We start from the raw sequence: 24,066 nt of genomic DNA on the forward strand, positions 1-24,066 counted from the left end.
CAGGTGGAGACAGAGAGAAACAGACCACGGGGGGGGGGGAGGGACATGGAGGGACAGACAGACCCCGGAGAAAAGAGAGAGGCCCAAAGGGACAGAGCCACGGTGAGGCGGTCACTGCCCAAAGCCACCCAGAAGTCAGGCCATTCACCCGGGGGGCCGCGTCGAGGGGGACCCACCTGCAGGCCACTCAGCTGGCGCACACAGCCCCCAGCGCTGCCTGGTGCCTGCCCCCGAGCCCCCGAGGAAACCCCCCGCCCAGGGCAGGCCGGACAGGCTCGGGGACTCCCCCGGGGCTGAGCCGGAAGGAGAAACCCCAGGGGCTCTGGGGGGATTTGCCAAGGGGCGGGGAGGCCCGGGGTGAGGAAAGCGCGGCCAGCTGTGCCCCCTGCGGGCTCGGAGCCCGACTTCACTTAAAGCCGCCGTGACTCGGTGTGCCGGGGATGCTGGCACGGTCCCTTCGAGGTTTTCAAATGTATTTTGTTTTCAGGAGGCAGCGGGGGCTCGAACCCGGGACCTCGTGCGTGGGAGGCAGGCGCTCAACCACCGAGCTCCCCTCCCCGCTCCCCCGCTTTGATTTTTAAAACTCAGGCAGCACAGCCTTCTTTACCTGGGTGACTGGGCTGTTTGCAGAAATTCTGCCCAGGGGGACAGCCTCCCCCTTGCCTGGGCCCTGCTCTGCGGGAGCCCGCCTCCCCCTGGCAGCAGGGGGCCCAGCAACGAGGCCACACGCTTACGTCCTGTTCGCAGCAGGGTTTTTTATTTCCGGGGCCTGGACGGGGGTGAGGAGGGGGCTCACAGATTTCTCTGGTTGGTGGGGGGTGGGGGGGTGGCCGGGGGGACTGGCCGTGAGGGCGGGGACCGGGCAACGGGGTCCCCTGCGAGAGGCCGAGGCTGGTCTCCCAGGGGGAACGGTCAGTGCGGGAGCCCAGACAGCCCTGGGGGCCAGGGGGGTGGCCGGTCAGCGGGGAGGGGGCGCTTGGAGGGCCCCAGTGGGGACAGGCAGGAGACGCCGGCCCCGCCGGCCTCAGCGGCCCTGGGCCTGCAGCCTCTGCATCTGGAGGATCTGACTGAGAATCCGCTGCACGTCCTCGTCCATCTGTCCCTGGGGTGGGGGGGTGGGGGGTGCAGAGGGAGACACTGACGCGTCGGAGCTGTCCCGTCCCCCTCCTTCCCCACCCCCGGAACTAAGCGAGCTGACCCGCGTGGGGCGCCCACGTGCCGCGGGGCCAGGGCCGGCCGCCCCCTGCGCAGATGGGGAAACCGAGGCCCAGAGGGGGCCGAGGTGGGGGCCGCGAGGCGGGGCTCGCGCGGGCCCGCCCGCACCTGGGGCGACTTACCTCCCACGGACTCACCTGGATGGCGTAGAGCAGGTGACTCCGGTACAGGGCCACCACGGCGCTGTGCCCCTTGGCAGCCTCCTGCGGGTACGAGAGGGGGTGTCAGAAACACGGGGGGCCTCCCCCGAGACGCACCAAAGCATCCCCTCGGCACCCGGAGCCTGGAGGTCGGCGGCAGGCACTGAGGCTCCGCTGCCCAAACAGGGCAACCGTTTCCTGCCCGCGCCCCCCGAGCGCCCCCCACCGTCCGGCCTGCCCCGGGGTCCCCGCTCCTGGGGTCCCCGCCGCGCTGATGGCTAAGTCCGGGACAGCCCTGGCCGGAGCAGGCCTCACCTCCAGCTCCTGCTGCAGAGCCGCCACCTGGCCGCGCAGGGCCTCCGCTTCCGGGCTGGCCGCGGTGGCAGGCTGGTCCCTGAGCGCCTCTTTCAGGCTGAACACTTCCTTCGAGAGCTCTGTGATCTGGGGAAGGGGCTGCTGTCAGGGGTCACCCGGGGCCGGGGTGGAGGGAGTCACATCCCAGGGGCCAAATCCCACCCTCAGCCTGTGTTTCGCACGGCCCACGAGCTGGGAAAGGCTTGGACGTTTTGAACTGGTTGGGAAAGAAAAGAAACCACCGAAACGGGCCCAAGAATCGTCATCTTTTGCGACGTGTGAAAAACGTGAAATGCAAACTTCCGTCTTTGTGAATAACGCTGATTGGCAACAGGCACACCCCTTCGTTGCCAGGCTGTCCCGGGTAACCTAACATTTTGATTTTTGGGGGGGCCCTTTTCGGAGGAGGTTTCGGAAGATGCCTGAACCCTCCCAGCCTTCAGTCTCCTTGTCTGTAAAACGGGGAGAATCACAGTTCTCACCTTATCGTCGCTGCATCGTGTGTTGAAATCTCATTTAAGCTGCGCCCGGCAAACAGTAGGCGCTCAATAAATGCTGGATTTATCTTTAATACCATAGATCAGAGGTTCCCAGCCGGGGGCAAGTTGGCCCCGTCAGGGGACACTCAGGCAACGGGTGGAGACGTTGTGGTTGACAGGACTGGGAAGGGGGCGCCGCCGGCACCGAGTGGGGGGAGCCAGGGGGGCTGCTTCACAGCCCCCAGTGCCCAGGACGCCCCCCACCCCAGAGAAGGACCCGGCCCCCAAATGCCAGCGGCGTTGAGGCTGAGACACCACGTTACAGATGAACCAGGATCCCTGCTACGACTTCATCCCCATTTTCCAGAGGAGGAAACTGCGGCCCAGAGAGGTGCACCGACTGGCCCAAGGTCACCCAGCGAGCCAGGGCCGGGTGGCTCTTCCTGCTAAGAGGCGTGGGGCCCATCATCCACTGATGGGCTCTGTGACTTGGAGCCCCTCACGTCACCTCTCGGAGCCTCGGTTTCCTCATCTAGAAAATGGGGATAAAAATGCTTTCTGGGGAAAAAAAAAAAGTTTTCTGGCATTCAGTGTTGGGGGGAGATTAAAAGTGACAGAGGGTGAAAAATGCCCGACTCAACAACCGGAGGCTGCTGTGACCATCACCGTTTTTCAAGAACACGAACTTGGGAACTTGAGTCTGGACCTGACTGAACCACCACGCGGCTGTGTGACCTTGGGGAAGTGGCTTCCCCTCTCTGAGCCCGTTTCCTCAAATGGGAATAACAAAGGCACCTATTGGACGTGAGGAGCAGGGGAGTTACTTGGTGCTATCATGCAGGGTCTGATACACAGCGGGCACTGCATAAATGCTACTGCGGTTACAATCAGCAGCGGAAGCAGTAGCCTCTGTGTCGGAGTCGCTCCGTGGCCACAGCTGAGTTACCTTCTGTCTCTCATCTGGAAAATGGGCTGACTCCCCAACCCTCTTTCGGCTGCCCTTAGACTGCCCACTGCGCCGGCCGAGCAGGGGGAGGGCCACCCACCTTCTTGTCCTTCTCCTTGGCCTGGGCCAGGGCCTCCTCGGCGCGGCTCTGGGCCTGGCGCGCCCTCTCGGCCTCGGTGCGCAGCCCGCGGAGCTGCTGCTCGGCCGTGGCCAGCTGGGCCTCGGCCGCGTGGCGCTCGCTCTTCATGAACAGCGCCTCCCGCTGCACCTGCAGCCCAAGCCCACGTGTGACCCCGAGGACGTCGGGAGCCCGCAGACGTTTGGAGTCCGGGGCCGTTTGGAGGCCAAAGACGCTTGGACCTCGGGCTCTTCTGACGCTTCTATTTTGGCCAAAGGACATTCCAGCATCACCGGTTTGACCTTGAAGCTCTGTTGTGACCTTCAAGGATCTGACCCACCCAAGTTCTGATTTGCCCTCCGTTCTGCAAATATTCTGACCCTGTCAGGTGCTGCTGGTGTTTGGACGGTGACTTAAAGTCTCTGTGACTCAGTTTCCTCATCTGCAAAATGGGGATAATAATAGCCCCCACGTCACAGGGTGGCTGTGAGGAGGATAAACTGAGCAAGGACGTGGAATGGACTTAGAATGGTACCCGGCACACAGGAAGCGCAATATTCAGATGGGTGATATAATGATCGATACTATTTATTATTATGATATCACAAATGTTCTTTTCTCTGCCAGTGGTGTGGAGGTTTCTAGATCTCTTACAAAATGAAAGGCATGTAAACAGAAGAAATGGATGTGAAGCACACGAATGTCATAAAGTTTGATGACTGCAATTTTACAAAAATATTAAGACTGGGACACTTTAAATTTGCAAAAATTGATCCTAGGGGAAAATTGGCCTTGATAGAACTAAAACTTCCAGGGGAAAAGTGGATTATAACTATACGGTCCAATTAGTACAGTTTGGCTAACGATGAAAGAAAAACAACACCTAAGCTGAGTGGCAAATCAAGTCAGACTATAAAATTTACCATGAAAGAAGTGACCACGGCAAAGGTAAATTTTAGAAAATAAAAATGAAGACTAGAAAAATTAGGGTGGACTGTGAACTCCAGGAAGTAGACTGAAGGTTTCATTGGTTTAAAAGAGCATGTCCTTGGGAAAATAATAGTTCTGGCTTGATTTATTGAGTATTTACTGTGTACCAGGGACTCTCCTAAGAATTTTCTAGAAATTAGCCTATTTAATCCTCACGTGAGGATTCAGAGCTACTATTATCTCCACTGTACTGATGAGCCAACAGACGCACAGAGAGGAAAATGCTTTCCTGACAACAACCAGTGAACGTGGCCTTGCATTCAAATACTTGTCAAAGCAGCTGTCAGTTTTGTTTTGCTTTTTGAAAAGAGATGGAGTTGAAATATCCACTATCAGGGCCAAAAAAAATATTCACTGGGTTAAACAAATAAACAAACTCAGCACCAAAGTCTACTGGTTTAAAATCAATGAGACCCAAAAATCTCTGGTCAACGCCCTCCTTTCAGAATGAAGGGTCAAACATGATCAGAAGATTAAAATAAGATAAAAAAAAAAAAACAGCTGAAAAAATAAAACAAACAAAAACACAGGGTCAAAATGACCACGAGAGAAAAGGGACATCAGGTAAAACATGACGGCAACAAACCAATTCACTGTGTACAAAAAGAGCCAGAATCTTAATGCCCAGCTCACACCTTACGTCAAAATCGGATTAATAAGAGATGAATCCTAGAACTCATTGGGAAACGAAAACAAACGGAAAAACACCGAAAGAAAACACAGGAGGGGAGTGGGTATAGCTCAGTGGTCGAGCGCCTGCTTCCCATGTACGAGGTCCTGGGTTCAACTCCCGGAACCCCCTAAAAAAAAGAAAGACAGAAAACACAGGGGAACATCGTTGTGACTCCAGATTAGGCAAAGGCTTGTACACAGACTGCAAATAAAGCATTAACCAGGAAACAGATGTGGTTCGGGCGGCTGGGCACCTGCCTCCCACATGGGAGGTCCCAGGTTCGGTTCCTGGTGCCTCTGAAAGAAGATGAGCAGACAACGAGCAGACACAATGAGCAGAGACAACGAGCAGACAGACCAAGGAGCCTAAGGAAACAAAAAGGAGGAAAAAAAAAAGAACACCCCCAAAATATAAAAGCATCAACTATTAAAAAACAAAAACACGATGGGTGTCACTATGGCCAAAAAGCTTTTTGAAAAGGGGGGGAAAAAAGCACGTTAAACTATCCTGGTGGTCAGAAGGTGGACGGACGTCGATGGGGAGCCTGGGGGCCCGGCGGGCTCACCTGGAAGACCTCGGCGCTGGTCTTCTCGTGGCGCCGTCCCAGCTCCTCCAGCTGCCCCTCGAGCCGGGCCACGTCGGCCTGCAGCGCGCCCACCACGCGCTCGTGCTCCGAGCGGGCCACGCTGCCCACGCGCTCGCGCTCCAGCTCGGCCCGCAGCCGGGCGGCCTCCTTGCCCGCGGCCACCACCTCCTGCTCCAGGCCGGCCGCGCGGCCCCGCAGCTCGAGGGCCTCCTCCCGCAGCCGCCGGTGCTCGGCGGCGGGCACCGCGCGCTGCCGCAGCTCCTCGGACGCCTCGCGCAGCTCGGCCAGGCCCCGCCGGGCCTCCTCGCAGGCCGCGGCCAGCTCGGCGGCCCGGGCCTCGGCCGCGTCCCGGGCCCGGCCCAGCTCGGCGGCCGCCGCCTGCTGCTGCTCGGCCGTGGCCGTGGCCGTGGCCAGCTGCCCCCGCAGCGCCTCCAGCTCGCGGCTCTGCTCCAGCCGGGCCTCCTCCCGCCGGGCCAGCTCGGCCCGCAGCCCGCGGGCCTCCTCCTCGGCCAGCAGCCGGCCGGCCCGGGCCTCGTCCAGCCGCGCCGCCGCCGCCTCCAGCTCCCGCAGCCGCGCGTCCCGGGCCCGCAGGTCCTCCCGGGCCTGCTCCAGGGCCGCCCGCAGCTGGGCCGCGTCGCCCCCGACGCCCCCGGCCTCGCGGGCCTGCTCGGGCCGGCCTGCCTCCGCCGCCAGCTCTGCGGCCGCCTCCTGCTCGCGCCGGCGCAGCGCCTCCTCCAGGCCGCGGATCCGGGTCTCCAGCTCGGCCTGCAGCTTCTCGGAGGCCTCGGCGGCGCTGGGGTGCGGGGCGGGATCCGTGGCGCCCGTGGCAGGGTCCGGGGCTGTGGCCCCCGTGGCCGTGGCCTCCACGCTAGCCGCTCCGTCAGCTTTCATTTCCAACCCCCCTTTCGTTTCGGTGGCCTCGGCTCCCGTGGCCTCGGCACCCGTGGTTTCCGCCACTTCCGTGGCCTTTGCTTCTGAGGCCTCAGCTCCTGTGCTCTCAGCCTCCGCGGCCTCCATGCCCAGAGCCCCGGCTTCTGTGACTTCAACCTCCGTGGCCTCCTCGGCTGTCGTCATCTCCACTCCGTTAACTCTGGTTTCCGGAACGGGGGAGCTGTCCAGCTCCATTTCCGTGGGCCCGTCTTCTGTGGCCGTGGCTCCCGTGCCCTCGCCGGCCGCCGCCTCCTCTCCCCCAGGAGGCTCCCGCGCGTCCCGCAGCTCCAGCGCCCGCAGGGCCGCGGCGTGCTGCTGGCGGAGCTGGTCGAACTCAGCCCGGAGAGAGTCGTAGAGGACGAGAGGGACGGCCTCGGCTGGGCCATCTGCCTCCAGCTCGTCCTTCTCGAAATTCTCCAGGATCTGGGTGGAGGGATGGCAGGGCCGTGGGGCGGCTCTGCCACCGCCCCTGCACCGGACCCACCCCGCTCTCTGGGCCTCGGTTTCCCCACCTGGACTTTCTCCATTAGCTCCTGGTTCTGCCTGGTGAGGGCGGCCACCTGCTCCTGCAGCGAAGCCAGAAGATCCTGGGCCGATGTGCTCGGCCGCTTGGAGAGGAGGGTCTCAGGCCCTGGGCAGGGTAGGAGGCACGGGAGTCAGGCCCCCGGCGGCACCTGGCACCCAGAACGCGTGGGGGATGGCGACAGGGACTCACCCGGGAGGTCGGGCAGCTCTCCCTCCTCGTCCTGCAGCGTGGCCACGTCGTAGCTTGTGTTCTCCCGCTCATTCTGGGGCAGGGCGGGGGAGAGTCTGACACGAGGTCCCCCCCCCGCCCCCCTCCATCCCCCCAGCCTCCGGCATCCGACTCCCCAGGATCACCTGGCCGATCTGCGTGCATTTATTGAGTGCCTACTGTATACCTGGCCTCCGCCGGGCACCCCAGGAGTGGCGATCACCAGCCCAGAGCCCTGGACATGTGCAGCCCCCAATTTCACAGTGTGCGTGCAGCCTACATCTCCCCTCCTGGGGGCTGCGAACGGCATGTCACAGGCACCCCCCCTGCCTGCCCCGGTGTCCGTTACACATGCAGACGGCTGGCTGCAGGGGTTCCACGCCGATCCTCGTGATTTGCAGATTCTGCACTTGCTGGTTCGCCTCCTCGCTAACCTTGATTCGTGACCCTCCCCCGTAGGTACTCAGGGGACTCTCGTGGCCATTTGCGGCCAGGTGCAGGGGGGAGAAAAAATCTCAGCCACCTGGCTAAGATGGCCCCAGGCGGCGCTCTGCCTCCTAGTTTCAGCCCCTGTGCTGTAAACAGTGTCCATTCTACCGCGAGCGCCGTGGTTTTAACACCATGTCTCCCTGGGTGATTTCACTGTTTAAATCGGCCCCCGGGTGTAGTGCCGAAGTGCTGTCTAGTGTTCCTAAGCGCAGGAAAGCTGCGATGTGCCCCACGGAGAAAACACGTGCGTTGCTTCCTCCGGGCACACACTATGGGACTGTTGGCCGGAGTTCAACGACCAGGACTCAACAGCACACATTAATAAGGCGTCTTTCAACGCAAATACGCATAAGACAAGGTTAGGTACGGACAGGCTGACGGAAACGTTGCGACCAGACGCCGGCGGGAACCTCAGCCTGGGGTTCCCCGGGAGCGAGGGGCCACCACATGCTAATTCGGCGGCGTCATAGAACACAGCTACCACCAAGAACAAGCATTGGCTGTGTTTGTGATTTTGTGAGTGTATGTCCATGGGGGTGTGCTGTGGGTCGTCTCCTGTGTGTGTTCCTGTGATTGCACGGGATTGCTTGCCGGGCGTCTTTTGTGTGTGTGCGATGGTGCGTTGAGTGCGTGGGTATGAGTGCACATTCGCCTTCCTGGGCGTGTTTGCATGCTCGCGATGGTACGTGGATGTCTACGTGACTGTGGATGTCTACGTGTGTGTACGGGTGTGTAATTGTGTGACAGTGTGTGTGTGTGCATTGCCTGTGGGTGTGACTGTGCGTGGCGTGCGTGCTGGCGTGAGGCTGGACGTGTACTGCTGGGGTTGTCCCGCAAACGCGGCAGGAAGCCCCGCCCCTGCTCCCCGCAGGGCCCACCTCCAGCAGGGACAGCCGGCTCTGCAAACTCTCCACCTCGCGCCCCAGGTTCTCCTTCTCCTCCTGCTTCTCCGCCAGCAGCTGCTGTAGCTCCTGCACCTGGGGGTGGGGCGGGGGCTCAGCTGGGCTCGGGGAGGGGGACCCCGCGGAAGCACCGGGCCTCCCCGCCCCTCCAGGCTCACCTGTCTCTCCAGGCTGTGGAGGGAGCTGCCTTCGGCCTCCTGCAGCTGACCGGGAGAAGAGGGGACAAGGGAAGGGGTCGGATTTGGGGCTCGGGGCCTCCCTGCCTGGCCTCCGGCTTAGTGGCCGCCCATTCAATCCACAGACGGCCACTGAGCACTGCTCTGCCAACTCGAAGGTTCCACGAGAATTAAGCGCACGCCTACGGTGCCAGACACAACTCTGACTTCTCGTTCACGACCGACTATTGCTTGAGTGCCTGCTAGAGTGCCAGGCACTGCTTTTTTCCACCAACTCATCTTTCCTTTTTTCTTTCCCCACCCTCTTCTCCATTCCAGGGGGGAAGAGCTTTCCAAGCAGAGGGAATAGCCAGTGCAAAGGCCCTGGGGTGGGGCCTTTAATATTTGAGTAAATGAAAAAATAGAACTTCCTCCATTCATTTACTCAAATATCCATTCACCTGATAAATTTTTATCAAGCGGCTTTTATGAACCAGGCACTGTTCTAACCGCTGAGGACAAAGAAATGAACAAAATTGTCTACCTGCCCTCGTGAGGCTCACAGTCTAATGGCAGGATGTCATACTTGGGTAAAACATATGGCAGGTCTGATGGCAATAAGTGCTACGAATAAAAATAAACGGGGTGGGGGGAGCAGATGTGGCTCAGACAGTTGGGCACCCGCCTACCACACGGGAGGTCCTGGGTTCAGTTTCTGGTGCCTCCTAAAGAAGGTGAGCAAGACAGCGAGCTGACGCAACAAGATGATGCCTCAAGAGGATGCAATGAAGTGACATAGCAAGGAAACACATGAGAGACACAACAAGCAGGGAGCAGAAGTGGCTCAAGTGACTGGGTGCCTCTCTCCCCCAAGGGAGGTACCAGATTCGGTTCCCAGTGCCTTCTAAAAAGAAGACGAACAGAGAGCAGACAGTGAATGCAAACAACGAGGGGGGGAGTAGATAAATAAATAAAAATAAATCTTAAAAAAAAGTGGGCAGGGAGCGGGTGTAACTCAGGGGTTGAGCACCTGCCTCCCATGTATGAGGCCCCAGGCTCAATCCCTGGTACCTCCTAAAAACAAACACACAAACAAGCGAAAAAACCAACTCTCACTGGGGAGCGGGTGTAGCTCAGTGGTTGAGTGCCCGTCTCCCATGTACGAGGCCCTGGGTTTGATCCCTGGTACCTCCTTAAAAAACAAAAAAGAACAATTCTCATTGGGGAGTGGATGTAGCCCAGTGGTTGAGTGCCTGCCTCCCACGTATGAGGTCCCGGGTTCGATCCCCGGTGCCTCCTGAAAGAAAAAGAAAAATAAAGGGGGAGGGGAAGTGAGTGGCATTCTTATCGATTTATTTTACAATCTTACACGTGGCGGTCAGGAGAGGCCTCTCGGAGAAAGGGCCTTTAGAGCCAAGACCCTAGAGAAGAGAGGGAGGAAGCCAACAGCCTGTGCAAAGGTCCCAGGGCAGGACCGTGCCGCGTGCTTTTAAAGGAACAACGAGGTGGTTTAAAGGAACAACGAGCCGATGCTCAGGGGGGTGGAGAAGGTGGGGGTGTCTCCCCCCGAGAACCGCCCCTGTGACTCTCGGGCCGAGCCCCTCTGTGGCACCCCCTCACCTCCTGCTTCCTCCGCTCCTGGTGCTGCTCCAGGCCCCGGATCTTCTGCAGGAGGCGCCCCCTCTCCTGCCGCAGCCGCACGATCTCCTCGTAGGCGTCGCGGTCGTCCTGGCCGCGCCCCCCCCGGGACCCGCTGTCTTTAGACGAGGCCCGAGGGCTGCCCGCCCCTCACGGGGGACCTCCCCGCTCCATGCCCGGGGCGCCTCTCACCGGCACGGGGATGCTGGCTGGGGGCGGGGGCGCCTTCCGCTTCTTGGGGCCCCCTCGCTTTTCGTGGCTGGACCCCGAGTTCTGAGGGTGTATACGGGGAGCACGTTGGGGGCCTGCCAGCCTCCCCCCCACCAAGAAAACCGAACTGCCTGCCACCAGCCCTGGCACCAGGAACCAAACCTGGGACCTCCCGTGTGGGAGGCGGGTGCCCAACTGCCTCCCGAGCAGGGGCCTGCCTCGCTCATCTCAGCATCAAGGAGGACAAAACAACACTCCTGGAGACTTCTAGATCTTACGCTTTCCTCTCCGCCCCTCTCTGCCCCTCAGGGCTTTTCCTGGCTGGACCAGATTGTCTACAGGTTTTCTTTCCCTGTGGGAGCCAACATGCTGCCGAGCTAGAGGAGGGAAAGAGGCCTGCCTCCTCCAGAAACGCTTCCCTGATTTCTCCAGCCCTCACCAATCTCAGCTCCTTGGTTTGGCCCCATGTCCTAGTGCTCTTATCCAGTTCTGGGAGTTAGGCGATGATGCTGCCGCCACTTGGTGGCAGCGTACGCCAAAGGTAGTACTCTTTCCAAAGAGGTTCTCCCAGGTCACAACCCTGGGGAATGGGCTTGTCTCTTCCTTCTCTTCCTCTGGAATCATGGGGAGAAGGGAGCTGTGCCTGGAGAGGGGACCTCATTCCCTGCCTGTTTAGGCAGCCGTACCTGCGACGACGCTTCGCCTGAGTCATCCTCTAGGAGGGCAGGGGAGAGAGGGAGGCAAGGTCAGGCATCTGTTCCGGGGACCCCATTCCCAGCCCCCCAAGGGTATTCATGGGCCCCTGAGACTTGGGCAGGGTGACCCCTAAGTTTCTGAGAATCAGGATGTTTAGAGGACAAAGTCACCACCTTGGCAGAAGGTTGGGGGGGCCTTGAAACTCTCCCAAAGGAGACAACTGTGGCCTCTGCAGGAGTGGGTGGAAGGGGATGCCTTAGGAAAGGCAAAGATCCAGGAAAGCAGGGGAGACCCCCAAGTGCTCGGGGGCTCCTTGAAACTGTCACAAGCAGGACTAGCCAACAGCGGGTTTCTCTCTCCAACAGAGACGGAGGGATGACTTGAAACTGCCTCTGAGGAGACGGGAGGTGCCGGAATTGCCTTGAGGCGGGGCCGACATACCGCTGGGCGGTGAGGGGCGCTGGGCCGCCTCCTGCAGGAGGTGCAGGACGAGCTTGTCCCCCGCCAGGGCGCCGTAGTGAGCCGCATCCTGGCCCAGCGCGTCGGCGATGGCCGGCTGGGCCCCGCCCTGCAGGAGCACCTCCACTGTTTCGGGGTTGGCACCCTCACACGCCAGCATCAGGGCCGTCCTGCCAGGGGACGGGGCTACTGAGGGGGTGACAACACCCCCGGACCCCCACGCCCTCCTCAACCCCCAGGCCAGGGCAGCAGAGAAGCCCAGAGAGGTCGAGAGACCCGCCTGAGGTCATACAGCCCAGGGTGGACTGGCCAGGAGGACAGACACTCACCTGCCCTGCAGGTCCCGTTCATTCACGGCAGCCCCCTGCTGCAGGAGGAGGCGGCACAGATCTGTGTGACACATCTGAGCTGCTATGATGAGGGGTGTCGCGCCCGACTGGTGGTGGTGGGGGGACGAGACGGGCCATGAGGGACTGACCCCGGGAGGAAGGGAAGCCTCTACGGCGGCCCCCGAGCTTCACCCCAAACCGTCCTCACGTGTTCACCAAGAGCGCCTGGGAGGCCAGGCCGCCACTTGGTGGCAGCGTACCTCGAGTACGGCATCTCTCCCAAAAAGCGTCCCAGGGGCTCACCCGGTCTCGGGGGTTCAGATGCGCTTTGAAGGAGCAGAGCAATTCTGAGCAGGAGAGGCAGCCGCCAGCCGCTGGGAAAAGAGAAAGGGGAGGGAGGAAGGGCGAGGCTCGGGCATTTGTCCGCAGGTCTTTGCCAGGCTGTGATTCTTATCCTTAGTTCATCAGAAATCCCCACCTCCCCTGGGAGACCAATGACAGAGGTGCGAGTCCCGTTTTACAGACGGGGAAACTGAGGCTCAGCCAGGCCCACGGTGGGGTCGGAGGCAGGGCCACGTGCAGGAGGCGGGCCCCCGGGCTCGCAGCCCCCAGCTTGGGGCGTGACTTCCCCCCGATTTTCCTTCTGAAGGAAGACATTTGAACAGATTTTCATGTATTTCCCCGCTTAGAGTCAGCCAGCATTTATTGAGCACCTACTATGTACCAGACCCTCATAGAGTATTATGACTGTTGATTGGAGGGACTGAACAGGCTTCAAAGGGGTGGGTGTGGGTTCCGGGTTTCGAAGGTGAAAAGGGGAGGGAAGAGGGCCCCAAGCAGAGAAGGTGGTACAGGCCCTGTGAGGTAAGGAGCTTGGAAACGCCAAGAAAGCGGAAGAAGGGGCGTCTTTCCAGGGCGTCAACCAGGGAGGGTCTCGGGCAGTGGAGTGGCTCCATCTGTTTACATTTTCAAGATCCCTCGGTCGGCCGTGTGGACAGGGCCAGAGTGGAGGCCAGGCTGTCCCGGGAGCTACAACATGGCCTCTGGCATCCGCGGGCTCCAATTCCAGTATATGGAGGCATAGGCTGGTTAAGCACAAGGATTCAGTTTTCAGTCAACAAACTCAACCTGCATACCTACTATGTGCCCGAGGGGATGTGGGGTTTTGTTTGCTGCCGCATCCCCAACTCTTCCAAAAGGGCCTGGAACACTCAATAGTCGAATTCAAAAAACTGAGCTTCCACGGTGTAGCCAAAGGCATTGCCGCCACTAGGTGGCAGCGTACCCAACTGCATGGAATTTTTGAGTGGGTGAATAAAAACCCCAAAGCAAACCCAAATGCTGTGTTTCCATAGAAGAGATGTGTCTTGAGTCATCAGGGAAAGCGAGGCCTTAATCTCCCGGGCACAGTGGACAGCTGCTGGACCGGGCTCTGGCTCAAGTGGGAGGGTCGCTTCCGCTTCCTCCAGGAAGGAGATCGGATTTGGCGATTACAAAGGTGGCCAAAGTGGGATTTCCAAGGAGTTCCTCAAAGGAAATTAAACTTGGGGTCACCGCCCCCCGTCCTCACACAGGTCCAGCACGCGGGAGGCTGGGTTTTGGGGTCAGAACACCCCGGTCTCCCCTGCCCCACTCGCTCGCTGTGGGTAAGTGACGGAGGCTCAGTGACATCTGTCCAGCGGGGCAAGAGTCCATGGCAGGAGGGTTGCTGCAGATGAATGCTGGCGCACAGTAGGTACTTGGTGAGGAAGGAGGAGCAGGAGGCAGGAAGGCTGGTTCCCAGGGCCCCGGGGGAGAAGAGCCCCCCCCAGCCTGGCAGCTCCCGGGGTGGCCAGCACCCACCTGCATGATGGAGGGCCGTCCACCCACTGCTGTCCACGGTATCCACCACGCAGGAGGCCTGGGGAGGGGGGCAGGTCAGCGGGGCTCCCCCGTGCTCACGCTTTCCTCCCGCCCACCCACCTGCTCTGTGGAGCCCGTCTCCTTACAGCGCTTTCCCGAGTGAGGAGGGAACAGGTGGGAGTTCAGAAGCAGCTGGGGGATGGAGAGTAGCTGGGAGCTCTGAGAGGGGCTGAGGTTAAAGAATTATCCAGGGCTTGGGGAGAAACTGGGGCTCAGGAAGTATCTGGCACTGGGAGGATACCTGGCGGTGTGGGAAGTAGCTGACACTTGGGAAGTATCTGGTTGTCTAGGGAGCAGCGGGGGCTCGGGGAGTAGAAGGAGTCCGGGAATAGAAAGAATTCAGGTTGTGTCTGTGAGTTCAGGCAATTGCTGGAGCTCAGGAGTAGTTGGGGCCAAGGGAGAAACTGGGGCTCAGGAGTATTTGGGCAGGGCAGGAAGTAGCGGAGATAAGGAAGTAACTGACCTGTAGCAGCTGCTTCAAGCACTGTGGGTGCCCATACTTGGCCGCCAGGTGGAGGGCGTTGTAACCTGAAAGGAAGAGATTTATTAGCGCTCCAGCTACTCAAGGAACGCCCAGCTGCTCCCCTAGCCTGTGTCAACTATTTGTGACAATTTCCGTGTCTAGCAGTTCCTCAGACTCCAGGACCTTCTCAACACTTTCCTACTCCGTGATTTGGCCAGACTCTCCAAGCCCAGCTAGCCTGTGTCCCAGATAATCCTTTCTCAGCTACACTCCATGCTCACCTTCTCCTCCAGCCCTCTTGCCTGTTACTCCCCATGTCTCCAGCTACTCCACATGCCCATCCACCCCCAAACTCCAGCTATGCCCTCACAATTCACAGTTGTTCTATATGATCCTGCTAATCCATGCCCTCCTGCTACTCCATGTACCAGCTGTGATCTTGTCTTTGGTGCTCTACAAATCCCCAGCTAGTCCATAAATTCTGGCTGGAATGCCTGCTACCTCTAAGCCTCAGCTAATAGCCAAGTCCTGTACCTAGCTACTTCTTGAGTTCCAGCTACTCCCTTTGGCCATGCACTCTATCTCAGTTATTCCCTCGGGGACCTAGTTAAGTCATACGCCAGATGCTTCTTTTGTCTCAGCTACTCTCAGAGCTCCAGCTACTCCACCTATCTCAGATACTCCCACAACTCTGCTTCTTAGTCTCATGCCCCCAGCTACTTCTCAGCTTCAGATATTCCCACGAGCCCGGCTCTCTCTCCAGCCTCCAGGTGCTTCCCGTGCCTTGGTCGCTTCCTTGATTCCAGGAACCAGGTAGCTCCCCGAAGCCTAAGAAAGTTCCCCAAGCTCCAGACAGATACTTCCCTGTGCCAGCTACTTCCTCTGGCCCACCCGCTACCTGAATCCCGTGTCTGTTTTCGACCCTCCTCGCTCGGCCTGGGTCTCTGGGCACTGCAGCCTAACCCGCCCCCATCTCCCAGGGGGCAGGGAAGGGACCCTTCCTTTCAGCACTGGGGCCAGTAAGGAACCCCCCGCCTGCCCCGGGGCCCCGCTGGCAGTACCTGCCCCGTCTCTGCTCATGACATCGGCCCCCTGCGCCAGCATCACCTCCAGACAGCCGGCCGCACCCCGCATGGCCGCCAGGTGGAAGCTGGAGGTCAGAGGTCAGGGGTCAGGCGCCCGAGCCGCCGCCCCCAGCCCCGCAGCCCCCCCGGGGGTGGGCACTCACGCCGACTTGCCCTCGGGGTCCAGCTTCGTGGGCACCAGCCCCTTGCGGGTGAGGAGGGCGGCCACGCGCGCCGCGTCGTTGTTCTCCACGGCCTGCAGCAGCCGCTCGTCACTCTTGGCCCAGTCTTGGCTCTGTGGGGGGAGTCAAGCCCGGGGGGGGGGTACGTGGGGCCAGGTCAGCTGCTGCCCCCTCCCCCCCCCGCGGGGGCGCTCGCCGCCCCCTGGGCACTTGCCTGGCGCCGGCCTCTGGCCGCGGGCTTCGGGATGGGGCAGGCTGGGCAGGAGCCGAGGTCGGCGGGGCTGAGCCGCAGCTGCGGGGGGAGGGGGGCCTGGGTGGGGGCGCCCGGGACAGGGGGGCCCCCCAGCCTGCACCCCCAGCATCGGCCCCAGCTGTCCAACTGGCACCTGCTGCCAGCATCACCCCGTTAAAACATCTGATGGGCATCTGCTTCCCCAAAGCTCGTCCCCACTGGCCCCTCAGTGAAGAGTCACCTGCCCCAGGCGACCCCCAGCGAGGCGACCCCCAGCGCCCCATCTGAACCCCTGAAAGCGCGCCCTTAAAAAGTCCCCAGACGGGCTGGGTAACAGACAATACTAAAATTACTGGTAATTTTTTAAAGGTGTGATGGATTTTACGGTTATTTTGAAGGACCTTGTATTTAGAGACACACAAGGATTTATGGATGAAATCTCCAAAGTCTGGGCTTTGCTCTGAAGTAGCTGGGGCAGGGACAGAATAAATAAAGCAAGACTGGCCGTACGTTAAAAACCGGAAAATCCCCCCAAAGCGTCCTCCGTCATCAGTCCCTCCGCGCCCACCCCCGAAAGGCCACAACTGCCCCCCCAATTTCCCAGATCTGTGCCCCCAAAACGAGTCCATTCCAAAGCGTCTCCCCAAAACTCCTGAGGAGTTCTCCCAAATCCCATCCCCCCGAGAGCCCATCATCTGTCCCCAAAACTGCCCCCTCCCTAAGAAGCGCTCAGAATGTGCTCGGAAATTCTCCAAATGTCCGGATCTTTTTCCCAAAACGGTTCTCCCAAACCCCCTCCCCCTCTACCCCTCCTTTGAAACGATTTCCTCGGTCGCCAAACTGTTTCCCGAAACCGGGTCCCCAAACGCCCTCTAAATTCCATCCGGCCTCCAAATTGTCCCCCGCAATGTCCCATCCCCCCCCATCTGCCCGGGTGTGGCGTGGTGGGTGGGGGAGGGCGAAGGTCAAGGTGGCCCCGGGGAGGGGAGGACCCGGGCCCCGCGCGCCCCCGCGCGCTCCCCCGGCCCTACCGCGAAGGAGGTGGCGGCGCAGAGGCACAGCTGCTTCATGGCTCCGCGCGGGCGAGCTGGGCCGCGCCCCGCTCCCACCCCACCCCGCCAGGCCTGCCTGCGCCGCCCCCCCCGCCCCCCACAGGCTGGGGAGGCCCCGGGGGGGCGGGGTCCGGGCTGGGGGGGGGCGGCGCCATCCCCAGGCTGACCTGCTCACCGCGAGGAGAGGACGCGGCCAAGGTCACCGGACCCCGCCAGCGGCGCACGGGCCCCCGCGCTGGGCCCGCCGGCCTGGTGCGAGCTGGCTGGGGTGGACAGCTGTGTCCCCGCCAGGGACCTCCCCTGCTGCCCGGGCTCTCCTGGGCGCCCTCAGTCGCCCGCGTGCTCATTCATTCCTTCATTCGTTCGTTCATTCATTCGTGGCAAGGCATGCACCCCGATTCATTCATTCATTCATGGCACTGCACACACCCCGGATTCAAGCACGCACCCCGGATTCATTCATTCATTCATTCATGGCACGCACCCCAGATTCATTCATTCATTCATGGCACGCACCCCGGATTCATTCATTCATTCACGGCAAGCACCCCAGATTCATTCATTCATTCATTCATTCATGGCACACATGCTCCCCGGAGTCAGGCTTTCCAGTCGCACAAACCTGCATTTTCCCTCACTTCGCTACCTCTGCGACTTGGCCACCAAAGCTGGCCTGGGTTCTTCTCTTCTGCGAAATGGGTTCAACGAGAAATGTGTCGGGGTTCCCAGGAGAGCTGAGAGAGCCGCTCCCTGCGCGGTGCTCCATAAAAACAGGGATTCGCTCGTCAAAGAAAGCTCTGCTGGGGCTGGGCCCGGGGCTGGGGACACCGGACCTGGGGCCGAGTAGCTAATCAGCTCGTTGGACTTGGGCTCTGCCTCCCAGGGCTGGCGTGGGGGGTGCTGTCTGGGTTCAAGTCGTGGGAAGAAGTTGGCAGAGTGAATGAGTGACACAGGCGACGCCCGCCTGTAAGTGTTTCCCAGTCAGTCCAGCAGGAAACGGGACCTACGAGGAGACAGGCCCGGACCCACTGGGCCTGGGGACTTGGGCCCTGGGAGCCCTGGGGGGGCAGGCTTGTATGCACAGGTTTATGAACTGGGTGTGGTGGGAGAGTGGAGGGGAGGAAGTCAGGGAGGGCTTCCTGGAGGAGAGAGCATGTGAAGCGGAAACTAGAAGAAAGGGCAAGTGTGGAGCAGGCAGCAGGGCCAAAATCCGGCAGGGCTTTGTCCATCACGCTCAGGGAGAAATCTGTGCCCGCCTGGACACCGGTGCCCCGGTTCTCACCCTGGCCCCCCACCTCTCACCCTGGCCCCCAGTCTGTCCTCTCCGCAGCAGCCAGAGGGCGCCCATGACCACCCAAATCAGGGCCCAGCCCTCCTCTGCCCACAACCCTCTGTGGCTCCCACCTCCCTGGAGGAAAAAGCCCACGTCCTCCCCGCGGCCCACCGGGCCCCGCACCCCCTGCCCCGCCCCCTCCCCTCCTTCTCCGCCCGCTTTCCTCTGCCCCCCACCCCCCGGGGCGCCAGCCCCACGAGGGTGGGCTCTTCGTCCACCTTGGTTCCCAGTGCCTGGAACAGCATCTGGCACCCAGCAGGTGCTCAATGAATATGCATACAAATAAACACTGATCGAGCGCCTTCTGGATATTGGGAGAGGCGGGGTGGGGGGTGGGGGGCGGAATGGATGGCAAGGAGGACTCTGAGGAAGGGGCAGGCGTGGGCAGAAGCGGGCGGGGCTGACAGGGAGAAAGGACGAGAGTCTGGAACGCGGGCCAGAGGAGTTGGCGAGCGCACAGTCTGAAACCCCGGAGGCTGCCGCGGGGCCACGCCCCCCACCCCGCACCCTGCACCCCGCAGCGGCTGCCGGGTGATGATGGCCGGGCGACTTCACAAAGCAGCGGCTCTTGAAGGATTCGAGGGACAAGGACAGACTTCCGGAGAAGGCCGGAGGCCCTGGAAGCTCTACAAAGCCCCACTCCTTCCGCGGGGGACATTTTTTTAAAAAATCTGAAATAAGGGCAGGAGGGCCGGGGGAGCCTCCAGAGAAGAGGTGCGTGGGCTCCCATCTTCTGGAAGAAAAAACCGAGGGCCAGGGAGGGCCCAAGGCTACCTGCCCAGGGTGGGTGGCATGACCTGTTGGGGCAGTGTCAGCGACACAGAAAGCAGCCAACGTTCGAGGAGGGGGGAAGAACCAGCCAAGGGGAAGCTTTGGAAGGTGCCAGCGCGAGTGGGACTAAAAGAGGGGGGCGGGGGGGCGGTCACGGGTGTCCGCTTGCTTCCCCCGGGAACGCCGAACAAAAGCCGAAGCTGCCGGAGGAACTGGAGAAGTGCAGGGGAGGGAGGGAGGGGCGGCGGGCGGGGAGGGGGCAGGACAGGCTTCCCCCCCTCCAGAGCTCCACGGCTCCCACCCGGCCTGGCCCAGCGCCCCCCGGGTCCCCCCCGCTGGTAGCAAACACTCCCCCCCAAGACCCCCCCACACCAGTTCTGAGGGTTTTAAGAGCTGTCCCCCCCCAGGTCCACTCCATCCCTGCAACCCTGACGTTGCGCCCCCCACCCCGGTCCCGGCAGAGCTACCCCGTGGAAACAGACCCCTGCCCCCAGGAGGCGGAGCGCCGCAGAGCCGCGCAGAATGTTCTAGAGATTTCATTTGAATGTCATTCCGCTCTTGAAACTTAATTAAAAGATGGCACGGTCGGCTTTACCGCCGGCGGCCACTGCTGGGGACTCCTGGGGGAGACTGAACACCGTCACTTAGCGAGTGCTTCCAAAGCGGAGGAAACGTGAGCCACGCTGCGCAACCAAGGCAGCTGTCCTGCTGCCACGGCGCAGGCCTTTAATGGGCACGTATCCCTCCCTTTGTCTCGCTCTATCTCTCAATGAACGCATTTACCCTCCTCCCAAACCCCAGTCATTTATTCATTTTCATCGTAACAATTCTGGTTCACGTGGGGGAATCATTTCCTGGCTGGGTGACTTTGGGCAAGTTCCTTAACCTCTCTGGGCCTCCTTTCTTCATGCATAAAATGGGGAACATGAAAGTTTGGACCCCAGAGGACGGCCGCGGGGATGAAATGAGCGGACACCTGAAAAGGGTGACATGAGCGCTTTGGGGTGTTTGGAAATCCGAAAATCGAAACTAAACTAAAACGGAAGGAATGAATAAAGATATCGAGATGATATTAAATCAAAAGAAAGATCTAACACGATACAAGTCAATCGAAACCAAAACTCAAAAGGAATAAAAATGAAAAAGAAATAAAAATAATTTTTAAAAAAACACAAAAATCAGTGTGAATAGCAGTAAAAAAGAAGTGAATAAAGATAAGTAGAAATAAGTCAAGCATAAATTTAACAGGTAAAACCAAAGAAAATGAATAAGAACCCAGAGAATAAAATAAAGGTAAATAAAATAATCAATTAAAATAAAATTAAGGGAGCAGGCGTAGCTCGGTGATTTGAGCGCCTGCTTTCTACGTACGAGGTCCTGGGTTCAATCTCTGGTACCTCCTAAAAAAAAATTAAAAATTAAATAAATAAAATTAATGAACGACAGAAAATAAAATACATTGGGAAAACTGAGGGAAGCCACCGAAGGGCAGTGCTTACCCCAAATCCCCCAGTCCTCGGAGCTGCCTGGATTTAAATCCAGGCTTGGTGCTCTGCCTAGCACTGCCTCCTCCAGGCAGGCTGCCTGATTGCACTGAAGAAAGACAAAGGCTCTGCAGCCCAGCATCCGTCAACTTGAATCTTGCCCCTGTGCCTTGGCTAGTGGCTCGCTTACCCTCTCTGGACCTGAGTTTCCTTGGGGCATTGATGGGAATTGCAGCCCAGGCAAGGTAGTGGAGGAAGGCTGGTTCTTGGCCCAGGGTGGGAAATTCTTAGGGTCTCACCCTGGGTTCTCGAGTGGCCCCATGCTGGCAGGGGCTGGGGGCGGGGGGCCGGGAGGGAGTGAGTATGCCTGAGAAAGGTGCACCCTCCTTGGGGGTCCCACAGTCCACAGCAAAGATTCAAGGAAGACAGCTTGGCCCACCCTGGGGCCTTTGCACACCCTGCTCCTTCACCCGGACCCCTCTCCCTGCCATAGCCACACGCTCCTTCCTTCTCCCCCTTCTTTGCTCTAACGTCACCTTCTCCAGGAAGCCTTCCCTGACCACCTCTTTAAAACTGGAGCTATATCCCCCGCCCCCGGACGCTCCCATTCTCTTCCCCCGCTTTCTTGGTCTCCCTAGCACAAAACGTGCATTCCCGCTTCTTCAGCTTGCTCAGTGTCCCCCGTCTCCCCCCCTCGACCGTCAGCCCCACGAGGGCAGGCATTTCAGTGCCCAGGACGGAGCCCGATACAAACAGCTGCTGAATAAATGCTCGAATGCGAGAGCTCGGCGTCCGGGGAGAGCCAAGTGGTCACTTCAGCGGGAGAAAGTGGCCTTGGAGGCAAACCGGGAGGGGTGGGGGCGGCGTTAAGGGGAGAGAGGACCCAGCAGGGGGAGGGATGAGGGGTGGAGGTGGGGAGCAGAGGTGGGCAGCGGCCGAAGGGCGTGGTCACGGCCAAGCTGCCCCGAGGTGAATCCGATGAGGGACCTGGTGCAAGCCTGGAGGGCAGCCTGGAGGCGGGGACAGGTCCAGAGACCCAGTGGCTCTTCCGCCAGGTCCTGGGGGCAGAGGCCTGGGGAGGGGGGCTCTGGGCCTCTCCGTGGCCCCACACTCACCTCCGTCTTCTTAAATCGTGCCCGCAGCGTCTTCATGTCCAGCGCCCGGCCTCTCTCCTCTCTCCAGGCCCCCTGGGGAAGGGTGGGAGTGGGGTGAGGGCCCCCAGTCCTGGTGGGCAGGGGGGTCGGCGGCCTTCCCCTCCTCGAAAGGACCACTTCCTTTCCCTGGGCAATCCCAGCCCAGACCTGCTCTGTCTCCTACATGCTGTGTGCCCTTTGACAAGCTGCTTGCCCTCTCTGAGTTTCACTTTCCTCTCTTGATCGACTCAGGGTCAGTGTTCAGTGAGGTCCCTAGCACAGAGCCTGGCACAATAAATGTGCCTTACCTTCTCCCTACCTTTCTAGCCTTCCCCCCTCCGACTCCAGCTCCAGATATCTCCTGTAATCCAGGTGAACAAGGGTTTCCAGTCACCAGGCTTTTATCTGTGCCAGTATTGCTGCTAGAATGCTTTGGAAAAAAAAACTTCTCTGGTGAACTCCTATTCATCCTTCACAGCCCAGTTCCAAAATTTCCGGCTCCGATCCATTTTGCCTCTTGCCTGCAGGCGGGGTCCTAACTCCCCAAATGGGCCTCCCCTAGCCCTGGCTCCACAGGCTGGGGTGCTCTGACCTCCTCATGAATCTGGGGCTCCTTGGGGGCTGGCCCTGGGCTAAGGCCTCTCTGCAACTCTTGTGCCGGTCTGGCTTCTGCAGATGGTGTGGAGGCAGGTGGCCCAAGGCGGTGGCGGTCTGGGGTGACGGCTGTACGCACGTCTGTCCCCCTTGCCCGGCGATGCGCGCTGCGCCCGTGAAGAGGGCAGGCAGGAATCCCTCGGGGGGGTTTGTGAGGTGCGTGACTGGGGCACCCTATGTCTGACGGGACCTCTGGGAAGGAGGATTCCTCTTTGTCTGCCTCTGGGGAGGGGGTAGGTGGCTTTCACCTGCTCGCCTGCTCGTCAAGTCCCCACGCCACCCTTCCACCCACCCATTCACCCACCTACACACCCTCTTTCTTGACAAGCATTTCTACACCCACCCGCGAGCCACCACCCCAGCTCACCCACCCCACTCATCTCATCGTCCTCTGCCAACACTTCCACCTGCTTCATCTACTGTCCATCTGCCAGCCACCCACCCATCTGTCCACCTACCCACTCATCCAGCCACCCATCCACCTACCAAGCACACACCCAGCCATCTATCCAGCCACCCATCCAGCCACCCACCCACTCATCCAGCCACCCAGCCACCTACCCATTCATCCACCCACCCACCCATCCATCCTTCCACTCATCCATACATCCATACATTCACCCAAATACCAACTCACTCGTTCATCCCCCCACCCATCCATCATCCAACCATCCACCCACCCATCCATGCACCCACTCATCTGTCCATCTACCCATCCATCTATCCATCCATCCACCTACCCAATCATCCATCCATCCATTCACCAACCCATCCATCCCTCATCCATCCATGCATGCACCCACTCATCTGTCCATCTACCCATTCACCCACCCAACCACTCACCCTTCATCCACCCATCCAAATATCCATCCACCCACTCATCTGTGCATCCACCCACCCTTCAACCCAACCAACCCATTCATCTGCCCACCCACCCACCTAGCCACCCATCCACGCTTCATCTACCAACTACCCACCCAGCCGCCCACCACCCACTCTCGCGCCTACTCACCCACGCATCGACGGCCCACCCCTTCCTTCGCCCTTCCGCCATCCACGAGTCCTGCTGCTCACCCCCACCCCATCCCTCTCCTTCTCTCCTGACTAAAGGTCTCAATCACACCCAAAGTGGCGTGGAATAAGACACCCAAGAGAGGATTCCACAGGGTGCCTGCTGCAAGAGGGAAGGGGGGAGCTCGGGGTGGGGGTGTCCCTCCACCTAGGGGCTGCTTCCTGGAAGAGGCGACGCTACATAAGCAAGGCCTGGTGGCGGGGGCGGAACGTTGGGCAGCGGTGGCAGGAGAGGACAGCGCCCTAGCCAGGGCAGAGGCTGGGCAGTGGGCGGTGCGCGCCTGAACGAGCGGGGCGTCAGGGCACCAGCGGGGCTACTCAGCTTGTCTGGGACGCAGTACAGGACCCTCCTCTCTCACTCACCCGAGGGCGCAGGAGGAAAGATCCAGAGGCCCTGAGGGGCACCCCCCCCCACCTCCCTCACCTTCCTCTCCTACCTCCGGCAGCGCCAGTGCCCCGGGGCGAGCACAGGCCGCGGTCCCTGCTGCCGGCTCCGGTTACCGGCTCCCAGCTGGGCGGCGAGCTCGCACCCGCAGCTCCTGGGGCTCAGCTCTGACACCCGATCGGGGCGGGCGGGCGCCCCAAGGGGCCGGGGATGAGCCGAGGGAGGAGACAGGCTGGCAGCGGGGATGCCTGTTGGCCGACGGCCGCTGGCGGGAAGACGGAACTCTCGTCCCATCGTC

At 60.3% G+C, this 24,066-nt stretch overlaps 1 protein-coding gene across 1 annotated transcript; it reads right to left on the bottom strand.

Moving 5' to 3' along the window:
• Nucleotides 1–558: 558 nt before the first annotated feature.
• Nucleotides 559–24,062, bottom strand: ANKRD24 (ankyrin repeat domain 24). Its single transcript, XM_071209694.1, has 23 exons — nt 23,885–24,062; nt 22,251–22,327; nt 21,641–21,712; nt 15,868–15,945; nt 15,636–15,766; nt 15,469–15,557; nt 14,408–14,472; nt 13,885–13,942; nt 12,346–12,416; nt 12,043–12,149; nt 11,696–11,883; nt 11,245–11,273; nt 10,541–10,621; nt 10,331–10,438; nt 8,714–8,758; nt 8,532–8,630; nt 7,147–7,219; nt 6,944–7,062; nt 5,481–6,854; nt 3,235–3,402; nt 1,671–1,796; nt 1,353–1,418; nt 559–1,102 (listed from the first exon to the last, which is right to left on the bottom strand). Exons 1-23 carry the CDS (start codon nt 24,060–24,062, stop codon nt 1,025–1,027), a joined length of 3,480 nt encoding a protein of 1,159 aa, XP_071065795.1. The 3' UTR covers nt 559–1,024.
• Nucleotides 24,063–24,066: the final 4 nt, after the last annotated feature.

Source organism: Dasypus novemcinctus, chromosome 19, assembly GCF_030445035.2.
Source record: "Dasypus novemcinctus isolate mDasNov1 chromosome 19, mDasNov1.1.hap2, whole genome shotgun sequence".
Lineage (NCBI taxonomy): Eukaryota > Metazoa > Chordata > Mammalia > Cingulata > Dasypodidae > Dasypus > Dasypus novemcinctus.

What these genes read in the sequence shown, in the direction of transcription:
- ANKRD24 (XM_071209694.1), bottom strand. Translation starts at nt 24,062, where the DNA reads ATGGGACGAGAGTTCCGTCTTCCCGCCAGCGGCCGTCGGCCAACAGGC. An exon ending in AGCCCCAGATTCATGAGGAG is followed by an intron (nt 21,713 to 22,250) that starts GTCAGAGCACCC and finishes ACCCTTCCCCAG; the next exon opens with GGGGCCTGGAGAGAGGAGAG. An exon ending in AGAGCTGCCCGACCTCCCGG is followed by an intron (nt 7,063 to 7,146) that starts GTGAGTCCCTGT and finishes TACCCTGCCCAG; the next exon opens with GGCCTGAGACCCTCCTCTCC.